This window comes from Mesoplodon bidens (genome assembly GCF_964165515.1).
Source record: "Mesoplodon bidens genome assembly, chromosome: 8".
NCBI lineage: Eukaryota > Metazoa > Chordata > Mammalia > Artiodactyla > Ziphiidae > Mesoplodon > Mesoplodon bidens.
This window is the reverse complement of record NC_138165.1, coordinates 77445909-77467756: the sequence shown is the minus strand read 5'-3', so window position 1 is coordinate 77467756 and position 21848 is coordinate 77445909. Positions and strand designations below refer to the sequence as shown.

Sequence of the window (21848 nt, the reverse complement as noted above, 5' to 3'; positions counted from 1 at the left end):
TCCTCTGCGTCCAGCACAGTGCCTGACAGGTGATAGGCCGTTGAAAGGTAAATTCACTTACAAGCGACGCAGGTCACCCACTGGACACAGCAAGTGTGGTGAACGGTCCTTTACTGAAAGCGCACGCCTTTAGATTTCTGTGGACATGGGCTTTGGAGTGTTGTTTTCGACCCCCAAGAAAGCTGCATGCTTGGGATTTAAAGTTGGTTAATCGGAGCTGCTCCACTCTTTCTTCTCCTGGTTTCTTTGGACATCTTACTTATCTTCCTATAGTTTCAGCTTCCTCATTTATCAGATGAGAGTAATAATAACCCTCCCACAGGGTAAACGTGGGGAGGAAACAAAGGTAAGTATGTATGTCAGAGTACACGATGACTTAGGAGGCGCTGTGCAAATGAGAGTGTTGTTTTGTGTCCAGCTTTCGCAGAAGGCGGTAGAACCCTGTCATCTAGACCCCCTGCCTCCGGCCCTTCTTTCATCTTTCTCTGTTAGGTTAGATCTAGCCCATTAAAGAGTACTTGTTCCTCGGGTCACATTCATGCCAGTGTCTTGTCATTTCCTGAACACTGTAACTGTTCTCTAAAATGAAGGGAAGGGAAAAAAAAGCCTTTCTTTAATAAAGAAGTTGGATTGATATAATTAGGAATAAAACAATAGCCTACAATTTGCTCAGTGATACGGAGAAGATATCACGTTAGATATTGGAGTTTAACTAAGAATACATCTGTAGTCAAGTCTCCTAAGATCTGGAACACAGACGAAAGATAAGTGAGGGGCATCAGGACAATCGCACAATTGTCCTGCTTATCAGTTTGTGGTGTATTTATCCTGGGTCAGAAAAACCGCTGTATGTGTTGGTATTTGGCAGATTGCTTAGAGCAGCTTTGTCTGATCAAAATGTAATAAGAGCCGCGTGTATAATTTTAAATTTTCTTGTAGTTTCTTTTAAAGAAATGGTAAAGAAATAGGTGAAATTAATTTTAATAATACATTTTGTTTAACTCAATGTATCTAAAATATTATCTCTACATGCAGTTCATAAAAAAAAGTTTTTGTGTTAAATATAATTATTTTTTATTTTTTGGTATTAAATTGTTGAAATCGAGTGTGTATGTCACACGCCACATCTCAGCGCAGGACTAGTCAACATTCAAGTGCTCCGTCACCACTTGTGGCTCCTGTATTGGACAGGCAATTTTAGAATATATTTTAGAATATAAAGTATGGTGCTTTTAACACTTTCACCCTCTTGCTCTGGGGCCTGTTGAACATTTTAAGACTTAATTATTTGCATCTTCAGTAATTAGGCCATTCAGTGATTATTAGTATAATTTTTATTCTGAAGAAATGCTTTTTAGGAAGTATCATGAGCATTGATTATGGACCCTGAAAACAATGATTGGTCTCTTTTTTTCCTCTGTAAAGTGGTATTAATAATGATTTTGTAAAAAGAAAACCAAATAGGGACTTCCCTGGTGGCGCAGTGGTTAAGAATCCGCCTGCCAATGCAGGGGACACGCGTTCGAGCCCTGGTCCAGGAAGATCCCTCATGCCGCGGAGCAACTAAGCCCGTGCGCCACAACTACTGAGCCTGCGCTCTAGAGCCCGCGAGCCACAACTACTGAGCCCGCGTGCCACAACTACTGAAGCCTGCGCGCCTAGCGCCCATGCTCCGCAGCAAGAGAAGCCACCGCGATGAGAAGCCTGTGTACCGCAACCAAGAGTAGCCCCCGCTTGTTGCAACTAGAGAAAGCCCGCGCGCAGCAACGAAGACCCACAACGGCCAAAAATAAATAAATTTATAAAAAAGAAAACCAAATAGGTTTCATTATTTGAGGGCTACCTGTCAGACAGTTTAACTACCTTCCACTGTTTAATTGTCACAACCAGTCTAGGATGTAGATGTTACTGTTCGCATTTTAGCTGGGAGGAGTTTGAGCCTCAGAGAGGTCAGGTAAATTTCCCAGGGTCACTCCCACAGGTTAGTATGGCAGTGCCAGCACTCCACCTAAGAGTGCCTGCCCCTGGGTGCAGAGCGGCCCTTTCCCTGCACGCCTCTGTTCCCTCTGTTCCCAGGGCTGTGCTGGTGAAGACCAGGTTAACGCTTCATCATTATGCGCGCTTCTTCAGAGATCATGTCATAATGAAAGTGACAATTGAGCATCATAACTAATGACAGTTGGGAAAATGCATTTTTCCAGTAGAGAAAGTCCCGTTGCTGATTTTTCCTCTGTGATAACAGAATTAACCATTTATCCCTATTGTCAGGACAGCTCTTAATTTTTAGCAAATGGCTAGGGCTGTGTGCCTGTCCACTAGATTAAACCATTTGCTTACCTCCTGCAATTGTAAAAGGCTTAGTGAGGCTTGTAATCAAAAGGTTCAAAGTTCTCTACTTGATCATCTGAAGATGGGTCTGTGCTACAATAAAAGAAAACTAATGCCATAAGCCGTAGGTATAGGGCTAGAACAAGAGTGTCTTTCTTTTTCTTCTTGATCATTTCTGAATTTTTATAGATGCAGTTTAGTTTTATTGCTGTTATTCTTTTGTTGAACTTATCTATTAATTCTTCCCATTCTTTAGTTTTTGAAGTGCTTTCCACATACTCTCCCTATTCTTTCATCCACTGTCACTTTTTTCTTTTTCTTCCTTTTTTTCCCCCTCTTTTTTCCTGGAGCGAATGGGGGGACAAAATGGATAAATATATTTTTTTGATATATATTTCTACTCATCCTCTTATAGTTTTCTTTCCTAGGGATTTGCTGTTTTTAAAGGCATTTAAAACCTATGCCTTGATTTTCTTCTTCCTTACATTTGACTTCAATTATACTGTTTTCCTCGTTTTCATTTCTCTTATCATTGGCACTAGTAACTGCATCTATTTTTCCCGCCTTCTTCTTCTTTTGTAAAAATTGCGTTTCATTGTTTAGGTTGGTCCAATTCTACTAAAAAGGTGCATTTTTTAGTCATTCAATCTAACCTGTTTATGATCGTTTTTGGTATCACGTGTGTATGTGCTTTCAGAACAGATTCTATTATCATACACTTCTGATTAATACTGTCTTGCTCTATAAATGGCTTCAAAGGCCTCTTTTCTCCCCCTTGTTTTGGAAGGAGGCGACCGCCTATGGGGTTTTGGCTGTGAGGAGGTACTGCTGTCATGTCATAACAGTTGCTTCCTTTACTCACTGAACTAAAATATTTAGGAAATAGTTTGGTCATTGCCATTTTCAACACATAAATCTCTACATGGTATAGATCCTTGTGCTTTAGTATTGTATTTCATCTCTAACTCGTGAACTGTTAATATTACTAAAAAATATTAATGGGGTCTTAAGTTTTTTCAGTTGACCATAGGCTTGAGGAAGATTGATGGTTCCGAAGTAACGGACACATGATAGCTTGTGGAGCAACTGGATTCACTTAAAGGTCTTGTCTGTGATTCCCAGATGAGTGACACTTAGATGTTGACATTAGGAACTGCACATGGATTTTCAGCTTTGAAACTTATGTACACACAGGTATTAGTGGTGAAGTAGCTTATGGCACCACTGACTGCACGGCCTTATGTGTGCTTACGTTTAAATCATTAAAAAAAGAAATCAACCTACTTCCTTGGACAAAGATCAGATACCAGTATGTAAGAGTTAAAAGGTCTAAATGGGGGCTATTCCCTGCTGGTAAGGACTCTCATGAATGGGTCCTATAAAATGCCATTATGCTTGCTTAGGAAGATTTTACAACACTTTTCAACTGCATTGAGGGCAGGAGCAAGGTAAGGCTTGTTTTCATTTGTATCACTGGAGCCACGAGGGATACCTGGCACACAGTGGGTGTTCAGGGAGTAAGAACTGGATAAATGAATGACCACAGAGACAATTTGGAGGAAATCTATTTTATATTATTCACTACATGTCTTACATGCAATGGGGAGTAAGCCGGACATATAAGTAAATAAGCATTTGATATGTCAGTGCTGGTCACAATTAAAAAAAATGTTTTGTAAGGCACCATGTGGCTAGGCTCAGTTCTCCTCTTTGTGTAAAACAATCAGTCTGCTCCATCCTCATTTCCTATGTTCCGTGAGTCTTATACCATAGATAGTATATGAGCAATGGACGATAATGCTGCTTTGTTGTTCCTTGGCGTGAACACTAAGTTAATAGTTGTCCCAGGTCTGGTATTGTGTGGCTTGCTAGTCTGTCGTGCAGGCTTAGTAATAATTACCGTGATCTTTAATGATAACAATTCTTAATGAGTATTATTATTGTTAATAATGATTATATTTAATAATCACATCCAACACTTACTATCTTTACTAATAATAATTAGCACATGGGAACCAGTTGCACCACTGTATTATCTTTAGAAGAAAAATCTAAATCTGTGACCTGGTAGTTTGCAGAGTATCTCTTCCCACCCTCTGCTTTCCAGATCAGAGTGAGTCAGGAGGCTTCTAGGGTCTGGGCAACAGGGAGGGGCTTCTAGAGAAACTCCTCTGCCTTCTGTGTGTGAGAGGCCATACTTGCATGTGTCATTTTACGCAGAGGTCTTATTTTTATTGTGAAGTGCCATCATCATGAACAGCCCATCTTCCACCTCCCCCATCTCTCCACCTGCCCACTCTTCCTTCATAACCTTTGATTTTTCTTGCACGAAGAGAAGACCTGGAGCAGATCCTTACTCCGTAACATACTAATCCGTGTGAATTGTGTAGGGCAGAGTCCATGTTTATTACTTGTATGTTGGTAAAGCTTTGATCTTCTTTTGCCATGGCTATGTTTAGATTTAAATACCTGTATGACTTTTTTAAAAAAATAAAAAACATTTTATAAAACACCTTTGGCGAATTAAACATTTTTTAGCTTTTCACATATTGATACAAAGGAGAGAAATATTTCAGTGGCAACAGATTTCAACAGATTTTCAACTACACTAATTTGCTTTACTCTTTAGGGTAGTTTACTTCTTTTCTTTGAAAACCAAGCAGAGGTATTCCTTTCCAGTGATAACTGGTGTTATTATATAAAATAATAATTTTTTTAAAAGATTCATAATTGTATGTATATTTTGACATAAATTAAATGTCAGTTAAGGCTTACATGAGCAGGGTATTTTCAGGTTAGTTGATGGCCTGTTTACCAGGATTTAGAAAGATAAAAGATACAAGAGGGGCTTCTTTTAAATTCCTATTGATTTTCTTGTACACATTCACATAATAGCTTAGGACCATTACTAGGTATCTTACAACATTTTTAGACAAAAGCAGATCGGATCTGAAAATACTAGTCCTGATTAATAGTTAATGATAGGACCATAGATACGAGGATGCTAGGGTCTGGAAGGTCACTTTGATCTCACCTATGCGCTGGCTGTGAACTTGAGGTCTCTCAGTCAGGACACCTCTGATTGGTGTGCTCCACTTTTTAATGACTAGAATCTGAGGGCTTCTTCCACTGCTCGGGGCAATTCTGCTGCAGTCTGATCGTAATAATGGAGGGACCCTCCCCCCACCCCCCGCCACAGTTTTCCCATTAGGCCCATCTGACTAAGAGGCTTGTTTAATCCAAACCACTGTCCACAGATGATAACTGTCTCTTCCCTTCTCATGATGACTGGGGTTTGCTTTGTAATGTTTGTGTTTTGCTCTTGGGTTTTGTCCCTGCAGGTTTGATGATTCCGGTCTTTTGTGTGGTAGAGCAGTTGGACGGCTCTCTTGAATATGACAACAGGGAAGAACATGCGGAGTTTGTCCTGGTTCGCAAGGACGTGCTTTTCAGCCAGCTGGTGGAGACCGCGCTCCTGGCCCTGGGCTACTCCCACAGCTCCGCGGCGCAGGCACAAGGTATTCTCGCGTCTCCCCTCTCCTCCCCGTGCCTCGGGTGTGTCATGATTTGAGGAAGAGTGTGTTCCCCGAAATAATTCTCCAAACAGGGATCGGAGGAGAGTGGTTACATCTAACATCTTTCCCAAACAGTGAACAGCAGGATGTTTCATGGAGAGTCTGGTTTTCTGGTTGCATTGGGAAGCATTTGACCAGTACCTCTAGAGCCAACAAAATCCCATTTCAAGCCATCACTTGCATTTCAGAGTGATCATCTTGGGTTTTGTTGCATTAATAACTCTCTTATTTTCTCTAAGTCCCCAAATCGGTATTCTCAGAGTGCTGAGACATTTGACTCCAAACTTATCCAAACTTTAATATGTGAATTATAAGCTTTCAGTTTTCTAAATTTATTTATTGCTTTGGGCCTGCCGCTTTTGCACATTATGATCAGCTTTTAGTTAAATAGAAAAAAATGTATGCCTCTTATATACTGTACTTTTGTATCTTTGAAAACCTCTCTGTAGTTCTGATGTGGTCCATTCATTAAAAAAAAATGCTCAGTCTCTTTGTGATCAATTCATTTTACCTATTTAATTAAATATAATTAAATATTAAAATCGCATCATTATTTCAGTGTGAATTGTACAGCACTGGGGAATCCATTGTGAGCTTGTGTTGCCCATTGTTCTTTTATGCCAGTTAATTGACAAAACAAATAGCAAAAATATCCCCAAACCTTGGAGAATGGGAAAATAAATTTTTGACCCAATGGAATGATTATCTTTGTTTTTTAGCTGAAATTATTGAACTGTATAGATTATGATAATGGTTAGAACTAAAGGATAGAAACAAGTGACTTCCAGGTCTTGTTCCATATATCTATTTCCTTTATTACTGCCCTTACTTAACATTTGTGTATGTGCCATGGATTTTTGTTACTTTTTCAAATGAATTCCTCTTCATATACTTCCTAAGAACTATTAGTCCAAGCCTCTATTTATTGAGAGAAGGAAACTATGAGAAATTAAACAGTTTATAAAAAGTTACAAAATATGGTGACCAAAGACATGGGATTTAAATTCCCCAGCTCTTGACTCTGATTTTGTAAGCAGATTATTACTGTTTAAAAAAAGTTTTAATTAAATATTCAAAAATTATATCTTAGTTCTACCAAAAAAGCAACTCATCTGAAACCAGGAGGTCAAGAATGTTTTTCCAGGGCCATGGATTATTGTGAGTTGAAGTGCAGTCTGAATCCCAGCACTTGGCCTGTCTGGGTGCAGTAATACATACAGCTGAATTGTAGAGTCCACTGCTTTCAAAGCAGCGTGATAAAGGATGATTCATTTCCTTTCCCCGACAACTTTCCTTCTTGTGTGAGGGATTCAAGATTTGATCCCGAGCAAATTGCGTACTGGGCACCATTGCTTTTATTTCATGCTATGTACCTAAATGAAATAAAAGAATCCCCCCTCCTTCCCCCACCGTAAACTTTTCATGCCATTTTAGGGATATTTTTCTCTGAATGTAAAGGTCATTGTATCCCACTGCTTGCATCCTGGTGTGCCAGCTTCCTGTTTGACAGGGCTATCCATCTCAGTTAGCATGGCTGCTCAACACGCCGTGAGCTCACATGTGGAGCACGGAGCACTAAGTGGCCAAGATTTGATTTTTGGCACATGCTCAGGGAAGGGGCTCTCAGGAAATTTGCACGAGGGAGCCACACTGTTCCATTCAGTGGTGTGGACTGAGAGTTCTGCTCACCAAGGTGAGATCCACTAGCAAGAAATATGGTCTACAGTGGAGGATTAAAGAAAAAAAGTCAAAAGTGAATATTTGCTTCCCCAAAGTTTTTGAAAACCACGGTTAAAAATGACTAAATATTACACTTTTTAAAAGTTGAATCAACATCCTGAAGGTGCTCTAGATCATGATATAGTTTATTTTGTGGGTAAACAAGGGTTTTCTCGATAGGTCCTGTACTATAATTTTACAGAGGGGGAAGAAAATCACAGTTTGTTTATTTTGTTTTAAATTAGATTGCTGATCTCTGTTTTGGGTAAATGGAAAAACTTGGAATTGTTTATTTGCAAATGAGTGTATTAGATCTCTGTTGTCATTCAGATCATCACACTTGTGCATTTTGCTGCGTATTTATTACAGATGAAACAGAATGCATGATAAGACAGGTCGTTCATGTGCTGGAGAAACAGCAGAGTGGGAGGAATCTAGAAAAGGAGGCAGAACAAAATGTGACTGCATAGCTGAGGCCTGAGGTTTTATGTGTCTAGTTTTTTGTTTTGTTTTGGTTTTATTTGTTTGTTAGTTTAGGTAATTCCCCCAAGATGGGAAAGTCATTGGGTGACCTGCTAGCAAATGCATTTGTGGCAGAGAAACTGAGTGTTTCTGAACCTCTTCTTCCTGTGTTGGAAAAGTTGGGCCAAAGTAAACTTCAAGGAGAGCTGGTTTCGTGAGCCTACTTTACAAATTGAGACTCTTGAAATGTGATTTTTCATTTTGACATGACCAGAAAAGAGCTTCAATAATTGAATTGGAATAGTATTCAGATTAGCAATGTCATTATTTTGGAGTGATACTCACGTTCCAATGAGAGACAGCATACCCATGTTCTTGTGGGCATAGGATAGTCAGTTTCTTTTTCCGAGATGGCATTTCCTCCAGGTGAGCTGAAGAGATTTTATTAAGAAAGAATGTTTGCTTATAAAGAATGACAGAAATTCCACTAAAATGGAATTTAGGGGTTGCCAATCCTGCCCCCCCTCCCCACTTTACAGTACCTTCTTTATTTGAAGCCAGATATTTGGACCCAAGAGAGGATAAGGGCACAAGATAATGTCATAAATCATGGGCATTATGTTTTTAACTGACCTGAACCCTCCGTATCCCAGAACACATACCATTTACTCTCTGTGATTCTCAAGGATATGAGATGCAGGATTCATCTGACCTGCTGTTTTGCATATGCAAAAAGCCTAAGGATGGCAAGCTCTTGGCTTTTTCCAGAATAGGTAGCCTAAAGTCTAATGAACAACAAGCACGTTTTATGTTATATGTTGAACTATGAGTCAATATATGTGGATCAAAAGTAGTCTTCCAGTCTTTTGGAAGAGGAGTATTAACCTAGGGGACTGCTCTGCAGTAACCCTCCCCCACTAAACTCTTCATTCCCTTTATTCGTCTTTCTTGTTTCCTTTTCATCCTTTCAGTTTTGCTCCATAATGCTTTTGGTAATAGTCATGGGCCTCTCTGCATTGTCGAGAGAGTTCTTTATCTCACTGATTAAGTAGCTATTTGTACTTGCCAAGGTGGTTGGTGGACTCTGGGAGGTGGCAGTGATGGCAACGTGATTCCTCACTGTGTACATTTGACTCAATTTGTAAATGGATATCTTATCTTTTTCCTGCTTCCTATTTAAAATTTATTTTAAAATTTATATTAAAATTTATTTTTGACAAGAAAATTTTATTTAAGAACAAACATGCTGAACAATAAATAAGCAAAAATCCTTTCTGGCTGGTTATTTTTGGGGTCATGAATATGTAAAAATTATGAGTTCAAGAGGAAGTGTTATTAGTCACCGGTTTTTCTTATTTGTGTTAGAGTAATTAAGTGTATATAGTCATTTAAAATGATGTTTTTAACAAGTGACACAAAAATGCATTTAATACAATGTTATGTGAATCAAACAGAGTGCCAAATACAGTCTCAATTATATAAAATTTCACTGATATGCAAAAAAACAAAGGAAATATATTAAAATATCATCTGGGTGGGTAGTGGGATTATGTGGGGTTTTCTTCTTTTTCTAATCAGAAAAAAAAAAGTACAAAATTCCACTTCCTCTGTGAATTCCTCTCTGAATAAGTGGGAAGTTGTTATTTTCACCATATTATCCAATTTTGATAAACAGTTCACTTTGTCCCTACTTTATCCATAAGTGTGAAAACTTGTACATGATACAGGTGCATTTCTGTTGTTTTTTCAGTTTAATATTAAAAAAGGAATCAGTAAGTCATTAATGAGCCCCTGTGATGTATAAAACAAGGGATTTCTTAGAGTTTTTTTTAAAATTTATTTAAGTATAGTTGATGTACAAGGACTTCTTAGAGTTTTAATAGTGCTAGGTAACATAAATTGAGCAATTGCTATTTGTCAGACACTATTCTAAGAGATTTACATGTACTGACTCATTTAATTCTCATAACAGCTCTCTGAAGTAAGTTATATGTTTCCCATTTCATAGATGAGGAAACTGAGGCAAAGAAAGAGAGAGAAGTAACTTTCCCTGGTGCACAGGGCTAGTGGATGGAAGAGTTGAGATCTGAAGGCTAGTTAACCACCTCCTGAGTCAGAGTCCTTAACCACAGGGCTGTCCGGTGACAGACCTGATCACTGGGAATGTAGACTTGGGGTAGGAGTCCATTCTTATTTAATGCTTGTTCTTTTGCTCTTTGACATAAGGCCTAAAAGGCAGGACTTTTTGGATTGGGTTCTTACTAAATATATAATGATTATATTTATTTGATAATGATTACATATATTCAATAATGATAAATTATACATATTTCATTTCCATGATGAAATATATAGAGATATTTCTTCAAGGTAACTGAGACAGATTTCGTTAAAAACAAAAACCTCACAGAATTGTTTATTGAAACCAACTCCTAAAACTAAAAGGTGGGCCTACAGTAGGTTGAGTAATTCAAATATACATTTTTTGCTTATGAAGCCAAAATGATTCCTGATATGGAAATAAAGCATATTCCTTAGCAATTCTCATCTTCAAATTAATTAATTCAGTAGTATGAAATGCCTGCTGTGTGTCGGTCATTGTTCTAGGTTCTGGGGATAAAGAACTGAAAAAAAAAATCTTGCTTTCATGGAGCTTACAGAGAAAAGTTTAGTATGTGGATGACTAGTTGATTTTCACCCTCTGAGCTCGGAAATATTGAATATTGAGGCTCAGAGAACAGAAATGTATATAAAATTTGTTTACAGGTCTTGTGCTAATTTTTAACTAAATGTTCATTTTACTCCTGAAAAAACGCTTAAGAATTTCTCTTCCTCTTGTTAGCCTTTGGAAATAGATGACGAGATGGGAAATAATGGGTTAAAACTTCTAGGAAATCGTACTTTGCTTTATTAAAGGAAAGCTGTTTATTTGCCTCGTCTGTCCATTGTTGTCTTCACTTAAAAAATAGGCCTAATGTTGGCTTTGATTTTTATTGGTGAAACTGTTCCGCTCTCACATGCCCATTTCTTCAGAACACAAGGGTGGTACTTGTGCTAGGCATTTAGTCGATGTTAGAAGAATGAACAAATGAACTTGAAGATATTTATTACCCTGGAGAAATATGGATTCCTAAAAAGTGCCAGTTTACTGTCTTTAATTATTAGATTTGGACTCATGAACTGGAAACTATTTTGTTCCCTTATAACAGAGTGATACATAGCACAATGTGAAGTCTGTAGGAATGCAGTAATTGTTTTCTGACTGAATGAAAACAGTTTTTAAGGTTCATTTTTGCTAAATTTTATCCATGAAGAATTTTTTTGTGTGTGTATCACTGTGAAGTTGGCTCCCATTCATTAGCTATTTTTATCAGAACTGAAATATAATTTAACTCCTTATTGATCAGCTATCACCATTTCCAGGTTATTCTATGTCATCATTCCACAGTCAGTGATGTTTTGGCTATGCTTGGGGTGGCAAAACACTCCAATAATAACTGTTAGACTCAAAGAAGTAGTTATTCAAAGGGTACTTAGGGGATTGCTGAGATCCAGATTCTTCTGATCAAAACTTAGAGATGTTTTGTCAGTATTTATCTGGACCTCATCTGTTTGAAGGCATTGTATGTAGGGTGAATAATTTCAGCCTATGAACTAGTAACTATGATAAGAATAAATAGAATAAGATTTAAAACCAAAGCAGTGAGAATATTTATATAAAAAAGAATGGAAGTAGAGTTCCCTGTGCTATACAGCAGGTTCTTATTAGTTATCTATTTTATACATATTAGGGTATATATGTCAATCCCAATCTCCCAATTCATCCCGGCCTGCCCCCGCTTTACCCCCTTGATGTCGGTATGTTTGTTTTCTACATCTGTGTCTCTATTTCTGCCTTGCAAACCAGTTCATCTGTACCGTTTTTCTAGATTCCACATATAAGCATTAATATATGATATTTGTTTTTCTCTTTCTGACTTACTTCACTCTGTATGACAGTGTCTAGGTCCATCCATCTTCTCTATACAGTAGAAACTAACACAACATTGTAAAACAACTATACCCCAATTAAAAAAAAAAAAAAGAACTACCATATAACACAGCAATTCCACTCTTGGGTATATATCCTAAAAACACCCCCAAAACACTAATTCTAAAAGATACATGCACCCAATGTTTATAGTAGCATTATTTACAATTGCCAAGATATGGAAGCAATCTAAGTGTACATCAACAGTGAATGGATACAGAAGAGGTGGTACATATATGCAATGGGATACTACTCAGCCATAAAAAGAGAATGAAATTTTGCCATTTGCAGCAACAGGGATGGACTTGGAGGGCATTATGCTAAGTGAAATAAGTTAGACAGAGAAAGACGAATACTGTATAATATCACTTATATGTGGAATCTAAAAAATAAAACAAACTAGTGAATATAACAAAAAAAAAAAGAAGCAGGCTTACAGATATGGAGAACAAACTAGTGGATACCAGTTGGGAGGGGGAGGGGCAATACAGGGATGGGAGAGTAGGAGGTACAAACTATTTGGTGTAAGATAGGCTCAAGGATGTATTGTACAACACAAGGAATATGGCCAATATTTTGTACTAACTAAATGTAAAGTAACCTTTAAAAATTGTATAACAAATTTAAAAAACCTTTTTAAATAAAAAATATTTTATATTACAAAAAGGAATGGAATGGCTTAATTTATGTATTATTTATTTATTATTTTACATATTATTCATTTATTAATTATCATATACTTTCCAGTGGACTAGCTCTACAACATACCACATATTGGGAAGAACTTTACATAGAAGCTACTGTTAAGGTAAATTTCATCGTTAGAAATGAATACAATTTCATTTTAAGTTATTCAGTGCTTGAAATGCTCTGTTCTTAAATTAATTATCTAAAATGTTATGGGAATATATAACATATACAAAGTTGAGAGACTAGTGTATTAAATACGAACTCATCAGCTAGGATCACCAATTAGCAATTTATGGTTGATTTTGTTTCATCTATGCCTTACCCGTTTCGCACCTCTCTCCCACTGGATTATTTAAAATAATCCTAGACCTCGTGTTTTGTCCATAAATATTTTACTAAGTGTCTCTTAAAGACTATTTTAAAAACATAACCACAATACCAGCATGACGCCTAAAAAGAAAGATAATGATTCCTTAATATCATAAAATATCCAGTCAAGCCTCAAATTTTCCTAATTATTTTATATATATGTATATATTTTTAGTGTTTGTTTACTCACATCAGGAGCCATACTAATCTATATATTGCACTTGGTTGATGTGTCTCTTAAGTCTTTGTGGGTTTCCCATTCTCTTAAATTTTAAAAAACTCTAAAACTTAGGTTTGCAGCTTTAATTCAGAATTATTTGTATTTTGCTAAACTTAATGAAAACCCTAATCCTATAAATGCCTGCAAATACTGTGATTTCAAATAAAAAATTAATAAGCTTAATCATAACCTTGGAAAGGAATTCAGAAAAATCACTTTTTGTTTTTCTTTTTGAGAGAGGATGGTTAAAAGACATATGTTGTCTAGAGCTGAAAGGTTTTTCATGTTCTAAAAGTTTGACATTCTCCCTACTGCAAATGTTTTAAATGATCTCTTGCCTTGTCTTTCTTAGTTTCTTTCTTTGGTTCTCTCTCTCTTTTTTTCTACGTTTTCTTCTTTAATTAAACTCTTATGTTTGGGAGACTCTCAGAAGTTTTTTCTTCATAAGGGCAATGTTGAAAAAAAGGTACATATTTAGAAATTTTAGGCCTTGGAGCAAACTTTTAACAAACAAGCTGCTTTTTACAAAATTCTGTGGCTCTCAAAAGAGAGCTAAAAAAGTTACCCAAAATTGCTGTTAACCATGTTTCAACCCTCATTAGAGCTGGATGGGCCAAAATATAAAACACTGGCTGGGCTGACACAAATCTCTAACAAGCCCCCATGCTCTTCCCTCCTCTGCTATATAAAATTAAATATTCATGTATGTGTGTGTGCATACATATTTGTTCACCGGCACATAGCAAAACGTGAAACACTACTTTTTAACTAAATGCCAGGGGAAAAATAATGCTCGTCTTACTTTTTTGTCTAATATATACTTAGAAATGAATATCTAATATAAGTGTTTATAGTTCTGTATTCCTTATGTTTGTTTATATTGTCATAAATATGTTATTTAAAATATATAAATATGTAATTATGGCTCGTTTAAAGGTCAGCTGATGGAATTATTGTCTACAGGTAAATTTGTAGAGGGTGAACACCCCATCCAATTTGATTTGTGGAATGCCTAGCTGTTGGGTAGGAAGTACTTGATAAGAAGTGTTAAGGGCAGTGAATTAAAAAAAAAATCTGATCTCACTTTACATCTGACCTTGCAATTTCTGCCAGAATGTACAGTTGAAAAGATCATTATCAGTGGAAATAATTCATTTAAAAAAACAGGCTTATTTTTTTCTCTATTATGATGGAAGGGTTTAGCAATGTTTACAGTTATCTGTTTTGTTTGGGGCAATTGGCCATGGTGGCCATTAGCTTTGGTGTATTTTTAAAACTGCTTAAAATCCTTCTTTTTGGAATTTGGGCATTAATGCCAAAGACGTGGAGGGGACTGATCATCTTAGTTCTGCGTTTTGACATTCATGTAAAATGATCCAGGTTAAACAGATTGACCCACAGTGATATGTAACTTTTATTTAATAATTAAAGTATGTCCCATTAAGAATATACAGCTCTTGAGGAGTTATGAGTAGGAAACCTACAATCTAAAACTGGTGATACTCTGATACAATTTATATTGTGATTAATTTTTTATTCTATTCCCTTCAAGAGTATAACTGTCTTTTACTAATGTATGGATTTAAAATGCAGCGTAGAGTCATTTGCTGAAGACCCACTCTTTTTTGTGCTTTAAGAAGATGCAGTAGCGATTCCGTTAAAGGAATTTATTCGGTAAAAAGCACATTCAATAATGATACAATAGACAGTGCTGTTACCTTTTGGGTAGATCCTTTATATTTAAAGCTCTCCATTGGTACAACTCTCAGTCTTGGTGCTATACCAATCATATTCCAACTCTTAATAAAGTCTGTTTTGACATTCATGATAAACAGTGAAAAATTCTTGGCCATAGAGCATTTTGTAATATTCCAACGCTTTTTAAAAACTCCCTGCTTTCCTTTTTTTCCCCTGTTTTTATATGGATAAGAGCTCTGTCATCTAAATCTTATCATTTCAGTTAATTCTTCGCGAAATTGTGAAATTTCAGAATTGTAGGTCCTTTTACTTCTTATTTTAGTGTACATTTTACTTTATGTCCAAATTTTCTCAGATACAATTATAATTGTATTTAAGCATTTTTATGGGATAGCGACTCCACAGTAATTCATTCATTGCATAGTGTCAGTTGGTGGGCAGCTTATTTGTGACTTATGTAGGCACCTTGGCACACGAAGAGGAGCCCTGCAGTGTCAGGGGCCCCTTCTGTCTGCAGTGTGACAGAGCTCAGAGGCGGACTGTGCAGAGGCAAAGGGTATAGAGCAAGCGTGCAGCTGGCTGTTGGTCACTCCGAGGCTCCTTGGTTTGGTTTCCGAGGTGCCACGTAGATTTCACATGATTGTGATGAGCATTTAAAATCCAGTGCTTTGAAAAGCAATTTTTTTTTGACAGTAGCTTTGAGAGTTTTAGAGAGTCATATCAAGGTTCTACTTGCTCAAAAGCAGTAATTGGCAAAATTATTTGTGTGTCAATGAGGGAAAACACAAAGGTTTTTCCCTGTCTGCCCCTTTTTGGTTTGAAGAAATACCACCCAGGACAGAACGGCGAATCTGTGCTCTTGTTTTACAAGTTCCTTACTGGGTTGGAAAAGATCGCTGCAGGCTATATGCAAATAGACAGTGCCGAGGTTTCTCTCAGTTTCCAGCTCCAGCTCGGCAGGGAAATGCATCCAACACATTCTTTCTGTCGGTTTTGTAAATCAAAGAATGAGATGCAGGAAGGCTCACAGCACAGTCAAACCTCTGTCCTCAGTGATTTGGCTCTACAAGGCCTAACAATCTCCCAGGTGTGAAAACTGGGCCCCCCATCCTGGGAGCCAAGTTAAGAGGGTGGTCTGTTCTTAATCAAAAGCTTTGACCAGTTTTACCAGCTTAAGGTGATACTCCAGAGCCAGAGTAATAAATAAAAATTTAAGTGTCGTGTTTTATTATTATGAATACAGTGGTTCCTTAAGGGAAGAGGGAGATTTCTTTGAAAGGGCGTCTGATTTAGATACTCTGCAAGGGAAGAGAGAGATCAGAATTATTTGGGAAGGAAGCACTTTATTAAGATCGTTAGTCTTTTAGAGCATCATTGGAAGAAGTGTAGCTGAGTTTTACTGTTCCCTTTACAGAAACTTCTAAAGATTATACCTTAATTTTCTGGTTCTTTCACACCCTATGATATCATTCATTCACTTAACAAATATTTCTTGAGTGCCTATTATGTGTTGGGGACACAGTGAAGAACCAAACATACAATGCCTCCGCCCTCAAGATACATTCCAGTAGGAAAGATAGAAAATAAACTATAAATATATAATAAAATGTTTGGTAGGACCTGGCAATAAGTTATGCTTATGTTGACTCTGTTCTCTCAATCTTGTCTAGAAGGAGGTTTTGGCAAATTTAGGCTTCTGGAAAGTAGCCGTTTAGCCAGAACAAACTTGGAAGGTTTTGAATGGGGCTTGAGGATTAAAAATAAAATGATGTAGGTACTGAAAAGGGTAAGCCTCAGTTTTCCGAGAAATTTACCTATTTGGACTATCTCATGTTTGGAATAGGATAAATGTAATATGTCAGAATTAGCTTAGCTTAAGCCATAGTTTAGTTTTTGCGAGGGAAACTGAAACTTTTACATAATAGACATGCTATGAATATATTTGATAGAGTTAATATTATTAACTAATTAGTAATATTAAGCTCTACTATTTATTTACTGCTTCTTATACACCAGGTACTGCTCTAGGTGCTTCACATATATTTGCTCATTCAATCCTCATAATAACCCCCATGAAGTACATGATATAATTGTCCACATTTTACCAATGAGGAAACTGACATTCAAAGAGGTAAACAGCTTAGCTGACACTAAAAACCAGCTTCAGAGAATGTGTACTTAACCAATATCCCCTTCTGTGGCATTATATTTGTAGTCTGCCAATTTAGTCTAGAATTCAAACTCATAGTAACTATATTTTACAGGCATAAACCAAAGATTGACATTTTGGAATTGGTAACTGAACATATCTATGTTTAAATTGAGTGGGGAGCTTGTTTTGAGTTTAAATAACAAAATGGAACTTGCTGTCTTGGGATGGCACTTTATGAGAATTTATTTTGTGAGACCCCCATTTTTGTATACCTAAGCTCCTTATAAACTTATAAAGTAAAAAACAACTTTTTCTAATACCAAGCTAGTGCTTGTTAATTATAGAAAACTAAAAAATACAGAAAAAGGACAAAGAAGACAAACCCCCCACACCCTCCCATTGGACCAACCACCTAGAAATAAATGTAGGTAACATTTTAGGACACTCCTCTTTAGTTACAGTGCTAGGCATTTTTTTACATAGTTGAGGTCATATATGCAATATTTTCATCTGTGGTTTTTCACTTAATATTATAATGTATAATTTGCATATTCTTTGTTATTATTTCTAATATTTTATAATAGTCAAGTTTTTGGTTTTCAAAGCAAATGTGAAAAATTCATTTTCTTTTGATGATCTAGAAGGATTTAGGAGTGGTCAGTAAATTAGGTGTTAAGTACAGACGCTGTGCCTAGGCCATGCTGGACAATCAGAGTGACCAACTCCACTGTTTATGTGAGAACATAGTTATCCTTTGAAAATAAGTTTCATGTAAGTTATTTCATTGCAGGGACTTCCCTGACGGTCCACTGGTTAAGACTCCAAGCTTCCAATGCAGGGGTCGTGGGTTCGATTCCTGGTCGGGGAACTAAGATCCCACATAATGCGCGGCCAAAAAAAAAAAAAAAAGGCTAAGTTAGTTCATTGCAGGTGAAAGGCTGATTATTTAAAAAATAATTTTGGCATTGACCTGCTTTCTTCCTTACCTCTGCCTTGTGGTAAAGAGTTAAGTTTTTTAATGTGGGAGAAGAGTTAAAAGACATTGTGTCATTCAGGAAACCTTAATTGATTGCTTATTTTGTTTTTATAACAGTCTCGTTCTTACCACATTTTGGTCATTCTCCTCTTTAAAAAACACATACACAGCATTGTGTGGGTTAGTTACTGAGCGCTTACTAGTTTCACAATGACAGTCCTGTGTTAACGATGTCCCTTGGCCCAGGAATTAATAACTGATGACAGCTTGTCTATTTTTTAGCCTCTGGTTTTTGCTCTGTGCAGTAAGATGGAGATTTTCTGAAAGAGTCATTGGGGAAAACTCTTAGGGAAGGTTTCTCCTGTGTTTGAATTGACTGAGCACAGCTCACTATGGGAGGTAGGGAATTTGTCAAACAAATCATGAAAACTCCCAGGCTTGCAGGAGCAATGAGCTGTAATCCCTTTTTGGTGGTTTGTTTCTAGAGGACCTCAGATCCTGCTGGGCATGGGAAAGAGATGATCATCTCTCCGTCTCCCTTCTGTATTTTATACTTCTAAGACTGACCCAACTTCTTTTCATAGTCTTCTCTGTAGCTTAGAAGGTGTGAGATGGTCCTAGTTAGAAGTCAGATGTATTTGGCCACCTACCCTGCACCCTTTCCTAACAGTGTCATTGGTACCATTCAGATCATCTCCCTTTTGTGTGCTTTTCTGGAATCATTCAGCTCACACTGAGGTCTGTCCTCAGAGGTAGGGATCACTCTCTTCCTATGTGATAATGTTGGTGGCTCTTGGATAGAGAGAAGTATTTGACTGCAATAAATATTTAGGTGGGTTTTCATAATGGGCATAGCAAGGATTGGTCAGGATTTATGTAACCCAAATCAGATAACAGATGTTAAAATGTACTCATGTGACCAAAAATATCAATTCATGTGAACAAAGAGTTTTAATTATGAAACCAGTGTTTTATTGTGAGATATCTTACATAACACATTAAGTTATAATTTGCTACTATTTTCCTTTTTTCACTTGTAACCCCTAGTGGACATTAAAATGCACCCATTTGCAGTTTAAACAAATGCAATTAAGACCAATAACTGCTTTTTTGTCTTACTTATTAAAGGGAAAAATTTCCTGTTGTGACTAATAAGAATATGAATTTGTCTGAATCTCTCAGCAGGTACTAATTCAGCCAGGTAAATGAAAAAGAATAGGCCCAACTCTGTTGTAAATCAGGGGATTAAAACACTTATGGGTGTTCCCCCAGGAGACTGAGGTGTCATTTAGTACTTAGTCAGGAATCTTGGCTGCATTGTCTTGAAGTTTACAAAATTAACCAATTTATCACCCCAAAAAGGATGCACCAATAGGATATTTTTCTCTTGTCTATCATTGGAATACCTCGGTATTAATCAGTAAGACAGTTTTGTTATGTTTTCATGTATGTTCAGTCCTTAAAAAAAAAAAGGAGTGGTGTGCATATTGTTGCTAATTATAGTGCTAGTGAACACAGAGCTTACTGTGTGCCAGGCATGTGGCACATTTAATGCTCCCAAACCGTGTGTGGCATAAGTATGATTATCTACATTTTACAGCTGAGGAAACTAAGGCACAGAGAGGTTAAGTGAATTACCCCAGGGCGTCCAGCAAGTAAGTGATGGAGCCATGATTCAGATGTTCAAACCCAGGCATTCTGCTTCTTGAGACAGTGGCTTAGTCACTATCCCCTGCCTCTCTGTGGTATCATTAGACATTGTTGTGATAGTGAATATAAATAAAAGCCTAATACAGGGCCTAATATAACTAGACTAACTCATTAAAATGCTACTTATTTCCCCCTCTTTTTCCTTTATTTATTTATCTTTTCTTCTTGTAGTAGATTGGGAGACAAGAACTTCAAAGACATTATGAGTGCATTCTACTTAATCTGAAATATTTTGATGCTTCTGGAAAAGTGAGATGACTTAATTTCATATATAATTGCATGAGGAATTATAAATTATGTTTTCTAAAATACCTATGACACTAAACCACAAAATGAACAGATAAAACTGATTTGTTCTCTGACAAATCAAGATATATGGCAGTGTTTTCATTGCAAGTGCCGTTCGTGGGGATGGAGCAGCTGAGTGTGCTACAATATGACACAAACGTTCCCAGGCAGCACTGCTTTCACACGGGCATCATGAGGTGATTTACAACACGTACTAAAAATTTTTTGAAAACAGTGTCAGGCAAAGCCCAGGTTGAACTTCTAAAGTCATGGAATGCAGATATATTTTTCTAACTGACCTTCTTTAGCATTAACTTACTCTTCAGAAATAAGGTTGTTTTATCCTGTGGAGAGAATGGACTATTTTCAGGGCCCTGGGGGAGTGACATTTAGAAAATTCTGTCTTAAGTGCATTTAATAGTTTCCTGGAAGGTATGTGTTGTTCTTCTGGAGGGTAATTTATTCATAGTAAGACTGAGTAATAATTCCTTTTTCTTCCCACTGGACTAAAAACAGAGTGTGTTGTAGGTCTCTGTGTGGTGAAAGGCTAAAAACTCAAAATTTGGATGTTGTGAGCTCAAGCACTTCTCAAAGGACCTGTGTCCGCAAGCTGCCACAGTCATTTGTTTGCCCTGAATTTTTAAGTCTTTGAAATGTGTGGAACCAAAATAGTTCTGTTTGTAGTACTAGGGAATCTGGGAAAATAAGTGTTGTCTTCTGTGTGGGAGAGACTGATGTGGGTTGATTGCTGGTAGCACCTAATCATTGCGTTGGTTTTGTTGGGCGGTGATGGAGTTTTCACTGAGTCTGCCAAAATCACTCACCTGGTCCCTTTTGTGATCCATGACAGGTGATGTATGATGGGTGGGTAGGAACAGGAGGGGAGATCAGATCTTTGGGTCAAAGACAAAAACAGAACTCCATAAGGCAGATCTTGGTTTATTTTGTATGAGATTCCAGCCCGATGGATGAATTCAGACATAACAGGAGATGCTATTGTGTATCACTAATACTTGTCTTAGATGCTTTATTTAATGTTTTCTTTTTGGGTACGTTTTTTATTATGTGCAACAAAAAGGTGGTTGAAAATGGTTGTCCAATTTAAATGTGAGAGTTTATTAAACAGACCAAATCAAACAACAGATAGTAGTGTACAGCACTGTGAGCAGGTAGAAGGAAACCAGGCTAAGTTTTGAAAGTAAAAGTCACTGATAACATTTCACAGTTGTACATTAGTTTTAAAAAAAATATTTAACTTCCAACTTAACGAACATAAATGGTTAAAAGCATATGGATTTCCCAGTTTCTTTTCTTTAAGACATTGTTAGGAATTGTTCATGGTGAACAGTTGATCAAGTGTCTCCTGTCAGACCCGCTGAGAGCTATCTAATGTGGTGGGACAGGGCTTTGGGTCTCCAGTTCTGTGTCTCCTATGGTGCTGCTCTTGTTGAGGACGGGATAGTATAGTGTGTTGTTAGGTGTTAGGTGTTGTGAAGTCGGGAGAGTGACTGCTGGGCTTTTAACCTTGCTTTTACCACTTCCCAGCTCTGTGACTCTCTGCCCCTCATCCTCATCTACAAAGTAGGGGTAACAGGGACTTGCCTGGCGATCTAGGGGTTAAGACTCCATGC

General features: G+C 37.2%; 1 protein-coding gene across 2 annotated transcripts in view; it reads left to right on the top strand.

The window, feature by feature from the left end:
- Positions 1-21848, top strand: part of SATB2 (SATB homeobox 2) — a 195058-nt gene that overhangs the window by 20859 nt on the left and 152351 nt on the right. For both annotated transcript variants that reach the window (XM_081243265.1, XM_081243264.1), the window contains exon 3: positions 5670-5846. In XM_081243265.1, coding sequence (XP_081099391.1) covers positions 5670-5846 — 177 coding nt within the window. The remainder of the gene's footprint in view (positions 1-5669; positions 5847-21848) is intronic.